Here is a 5,515-nt window from a genome sequence, read left to right as displayed (position 1 = left end):
TGCCCCCAGCACAAGAAAGTTGTGGACCTGTGGGAATGTGTCCAAAGAAGGGCCATGAAAATTACCTGAGGACCGAAGTACCTCTCTTATGAGGACAGGAAAAGTGATTTTAGCCGCTGTATGTCTCCCATTACTGCCTTCATGTTCACTGCATTGGCAGACCTCTTGGCTATCTTTATGGTACCTCTTTTTAATTTGCAGCTGCTCTACAGTTGTTCCTAAGATGCAGGCTGCAGGGGAGTGGTAAGAGCCCTCCTAGCTCCTTTTTGTGTCACTGGACACCATTCTTCTGGCTGGGACAGAAGTCAAGCTGCTTCTGTCATCAGAAAATCTCAGAGGTTTCCTAAATAAGTATTGGCCAGGGAGTATCTACATTGCTGAGTTGAGGTGAGCAATGTATTGCCCTTGTTGCTCTTGAAATGAGCTCTTAGCTTAGTTCTGTACTGACTTTGGGCAGGAGCCCTGGGAAACAGTGGAATCGCTGCCACCACTGGAGGAGAGGGGACCACTGTGGTGTTGGCTTCAGTGATAGTCGTCTTAGACCCAGTATGGTCTGAAACCTTTGCTTTAGAGCAAGGATGTGAAATGAAAGGTAGGCAGGAGAGCACTGCATCTGGGTTGCAAATTCTGGAAAGCTCTTTGCACTTCAACCATATGTACCGTATTGCTGTGTTTTGTCTTTCTTTCAGAATGGGGAGACTCCCTTAGATATAGCAAGAAGACTGCAGTTCCACAACATTGAAAGCATGCTAAGGAAAACTTCCTAGTCATCAAGAACTCTTGACCTTACTGAAAACTGCCTCATCTGGAAATGTGTCTTGCACAGCAGCAGGAGTCCTGCAGAGTTTTGAGGGCTGTTATCTGACAAAGACGAGTTATCGGTACCTCCACAGCCATGTAGGCTGGAAGGAGTTAGTGTGATTTCACTAAGCCATGAATGATTAGAGCAGTGTTCAAAATATTGCCCTTCCCATCTGCTTCCCCAGTTTTATTACCTCTTTTGTGCAGACTGTGGATTTTGACAGCTTAGCTATGGCATTTCTTGAACCTTAAACAATACAAGTGTCCGTTGTGCAGCCAAAGCAAAAATAAAATATCCTTTAGAACGTGTGTTACTTCTTCCATAGGGGATACAGCTGATGACTGAATAGCATGTCACAGCAGCTTATAAAAAATTCTGGTACCCTTTCTCTTTCTGCAATATGAATCACTGGGAAAAGAGACATCTGAAGGTGTTCTATGTCTGAAGGTGGAATAAAACCTGCAGTGGTAAGTAATGTATTAATGGGGGCTGGTGTTTTGTGATTTAATTATGCAGCAATAAAGGAGGGTCTCCTTTCAAAAGCTGCTGTATTGACACTGTAGGTAAATGTGAGGATGAAAGAAGGAAAAAAGCCAAGATCTCTGTCAAGTGGATAAATGATTTAATTTAAACTAAGGTCAGTGATGCTTCAATAGAGAAATGGGAAGATCCCTCTATGGAGTCTTCATGGAGAGACACAGATTTGGCACAGGAATACTCTGGGGTACATGAGAGAGACAGAAGAACAATGGAGTGTAGGACAAGGAAAATCAGTCTTGTATAAATACAAGCTGATCAAATTAAGTGACCCCTGCAGTGTGCGCTCATATCTACTCAGCTTCAGCTTTCATTTCTGTACACCTCAAATTTCTGAGGAATACAGCAGTCACAGTAAGACCAAATGTGAAGTAAGCAGGGAAAAAACAACAAGTGCAGATAAAGACCTAGACAGGTATCTATTGTATGTGCCTGTGTGTTTATCAATTTCTGAAGTTTTACTGAGTGAATTGACACTGTGCATGTGGTTTCAAAAATATTTTGTCATTATTTCAATGATTTTCTCATACATTTTCTCAGTTGCATCAAGGCCCCAGATGAAGTCAAGGTGTCCCCAAGCAGGAAAATGGTCATGGTAAATGAGATTAGTAATCTGAGGAAGTAGCTTGGCCATGTCTTTTGGATCTCCAAATTTGTCCCGTCCCCCGCTCCAGACAGCAGTTGGAATGTTTATCTTCTCTATCTGGTACACAGGAGGAGTGGACTGTAAGAAAGGGAGGAAAGCTGAGTGAGTGCTGTTGTACCCAAAGTAGTGTTTAGAGGAGGGATTCTGTGCAGGCACCTCTCTCTTTCCTTTCTGCACTGGTCCAGGCCAGCCTCTGCAGTGTCTGTTTCCCAACCACCTTCCCTGCCTACAGTGAAAGGGAATGCTCCATCCTGCTCCTCTAGTGCCTGGCTATAAATGGCCTTGCAGTCTGACACCTGGTTGGTGGGGACAGGGAAAGAGCAGTGTTTGTGTTTATGATGCCAGGCCTTGGAGTTTACCCATATGTTTCCTTAGGGCGGGAAGATCTTCCAGTTTTGTAATGGCATGGAGTGCAACTGTTGGTCTTAGTTGTTTTGCTTGTGAATTAAGTGGCAAGGAAATACTTTGACCATGTGTAATTTTACCCTAGAAAATTTCTCAGATGGTGTGCATGGACAGAAGTGACCAAGTCTATCTCTAGAGCCTTCCTGTCCGTGGAAAGCAGCTTGCCCTGGTACAGCACGAGACACTGCAAGTCAAATGTGCTGCTTCAACAAAATCATTGTCAGCCAATTGGAGAGATTGCTGCAGCTCTGAGATTCACTTCACCTCTCAACAGAAAGGCAGACCTTGAGGATTTGTGGGGAAATGAAGAGCTCCATCGGAATCCCATCTTGAGTGTAGCTCTGAGTCATTTTGGAATGGCAGGTAAATGGATATGTCATTGGACACATCCCTGCATCAGTAGGGGAGATAAACTGAACTTGTGTTAGCTGTCTGCAAAGAGCTATGTCTTGTCTTCAAATAGGGTTTTGCACTTATGAGTGTTAGGTTACAGTGAAACATTAGATCAGAGCACTCTCTCCCTCTTTCAGTGTCACGCAAGGTGTTAAAAATCTGAATGTTTCTGTTCTTAGTTTTGCCAAGGCTCAAGGATGTGTTTTCAGGAAATCCCACATTGCCTTACCTGGTTGTATTTCCTAATGTTTTCCTTAGAGCCATAGTCATAAGCTTGAAATTGGCCTGCGTATGAAATCTGTTAAAAGAACAGGTAAAATATAAGTGCTAGGAGAGCAAGAGGCAGAGATCAGGACACATTTTCCTGCCTGTGATTGAAGCCAAGGCTCAGGCAGTGGACTGTGGGTTACTCCCACCCCTTCCTCTAGTTGCAAGTTTCCAGGGATACTGAGGATTGATTGCCAGGCGAGTGGCTTCATTGCCTTTCTCCTTGCTAATGTTCTCTCCTCATCCTCAGCTGCCATCCTTGCTATGTTTTGGTATTCAAATTTGGCTTGGCTATCTTAGCTGACTAAATGTGGAGTTCCTGTTTGTGATGCAGTGTTGGATTCAGTTTCCATGTGGAAAGAGGACCTGAATGCCTAGAATATGTCAGGGCTTTTACTAATCTAGCATAATGTAAGATCTCTCCATATTTGTCTTGTGGTTTGTGTGTCAGTTTTGTCTGGTCTGCTTACAGTAGTGGCAAAATTTCCAGAGGCTCTGTACTTCTTACAAGAGCTTGACTATACATGACTTGCACTCTGACAGCAGTTTTGAGGTGGGACGTTAGACAGAAGGCACCAGAGGTTTGGGGTCTGCATTTAAAAGACATGACACATGCCCTGTAGGATCGATGAATGAAGAATTATGCAGCCATCTGTTTGTTGTGGGATTTTGGTGGGGGGGTTCAATTGTGGTGGGTTTTTTTTTACATCACTTTATTTTATTTTTTGCCCAAACCTGACAAATAATTTCATGTGTGAATGGCTGTATATATCAGAGGGAGATAAAGTCTGTTTAGAAGACCTTTACTTCAAGGCTTCAAGTAACTGGTGATGTGTTAAAAATCTGCTTCTGTCCTGCCTTTGCTGTTTTCTTCTATTCTGGTGTATCTGTGTTAGCTTTGTAGCCACTTAACAAGCCTTGGTTAGAGGCTGGCAAAATATCACCTCTGGACTTCTCTGGAAGTTGCTTGGTACACTAAAGCAGTAGTAAGAGTTTGTTTATACATCAGCAGGCAGTTATACCTGATGCCAATGAAGAACGTTCTGTACTGAAGTTCCAGCAGGATAATGTCCGACAATTATATCTGTTCGACTCTGGAGAGAAAGCAGAAGCACTACAAAGGTAGGGATTAAAGCTGTGAAGGATCTGAGCAACATAATGCTGCTCTGTTAAACTCCCCTCTTAGTATGGTAGTCTTCAGATTTTCTACAGAAGGTTTAGGGGAGACTTACAAGTACATGATTTGACAGTAGGAATAAGTCTATATCATTTTATCTGTTTGGGAGGGTCTTTCCCATGTTAGTCCTTAAACATGTGGAAAGCATAATTTGGGCAGTGCCTATGGCCTTTATTTCGCTAGGTTCTAAAGTTTGTGTGAGGCTTTTAAATAGTGCTGTGCTTCATCAGTGGAAGAGACTGTCTGCTTGAGCGTAATGAGGCTACAAGTGTGGGAGATTTCTATATGAAAGCAGTCTGAGCAGGAGAGATCAAAAGGTACCAGCAAACAGACGTGTGGAGGGTCTGCAAGAAAAAGGCAGCAGCCAGAGTAAAGGAATGAGATCATTCTGCTGAGAGGAGAGTGAAGAAACAGCTTTGAGTTTTGGCTGGAAATATTTTGAGATGTAGCAACCAAGAAGAAACCATCTCTTGTGTTCAAGGTGGTTTGGATATCTTCCCATTCAGGAAAGAGAATAGGAATTGTGCAAAAGAAAATAAGATCTTTCTCCATCTATTTGCCCATTCTGTAAAGCTTTGATATCTGTCCAACTTTTCCTTGTCTTAGCCCCAGAAGAGGGAACACTGAGGAAGATCATGGAAAGATGGAACCTTTCTGAATTCAACCCTTCTTCCTTGTGTGATTTGAATGTGTCAGGTGGCACATGTCATTGTCAGCTGAGATCCTAGTTGGCATTACTTGAAAACCCCAACACATTTCTCTATGTCACTGCAACTGTACGTAGGCATAAGGCAGAGAAGTGGTTTTCCTTCAAAATCACTTTAGCGTTACTTGTATTAAGGTGTTCTTGGACACACTTACCGTGTTCAGATTTTGTAATCTGCCCCCAGCTATGTGGAGTATGACACTGCCACAGACTTTCCCCAAAGATCTGCAGAACTGTGTTAGAGGTCCTTTCAGCCGTTCATTCTGTTGAAGAACACCTTTGCAGCCAAGAAGCAACTGTGGAGAGGAAAAGTACACAACTTTTTTGTTATTTTTTCCTAGTGGCATGACTATTTCATGCAGAAAACTGTCACTCCCTCTTCCTCAATAACCCTGCCTCTTGGAAGAACATCATATGGTCTTCCTGCTTCTCAGTATTGGGCATAAGTTGTGGAGGTCATAATCTATTTGCAGTGCTCTGACCTCATTGAGAAAGGGTAGTTGGCTTGCACTCATGAGTGTAGAGCATAGCAAGTCCCTCTTTTCTCCAAGTATTTCTTCTAGGCAGATGCACAAACGACAG

General features: G+C 43.1%; 1 protein-coding gene across 1 annotated transcript; it reads right to left on the bottom strand.

The window, feature by feature from the left end:
* Nucleotides 1–1,829: 1,829 nt before the first annotated feature.
* Nucleotides 1,830–5,229, bottom strand: LOC104395878 (lipase member N-like; the record flags this gene model as incomplete). Its single annotated transcript, XM_010005625.1, has 4 exons — nt 1,830–2,063; nt 3,013–3,081; nt 4,073–4,144; nt 5,089–5,229. Coding segments are annotated over 4 exons (516 nt in total), but the record flags the coding sequence as incomplete, so codon positions are not given.
* Between the last annotated feature and the right edge of the window lie 286 nt (nt 5,230–5,515).

This window comes from Chaetura pelagica, unplaced genomic scaffold (assembly GCF_000747805.2).
Source record: "Chaetura pelagica isolate M959 unplaced genomic scaffold, ChaPel_1.0 scaffold2609, whole genome shotgun sequence".
Lineage (NCBI taxonomy): Eukaryota > Metazoa > Chordata > Aves > Apodiformes > Apodidae > Chaetura > Chaetura pelagica.
This window is presented reverse-complemented; position numbering and strand designations above follow the sequence as displayed.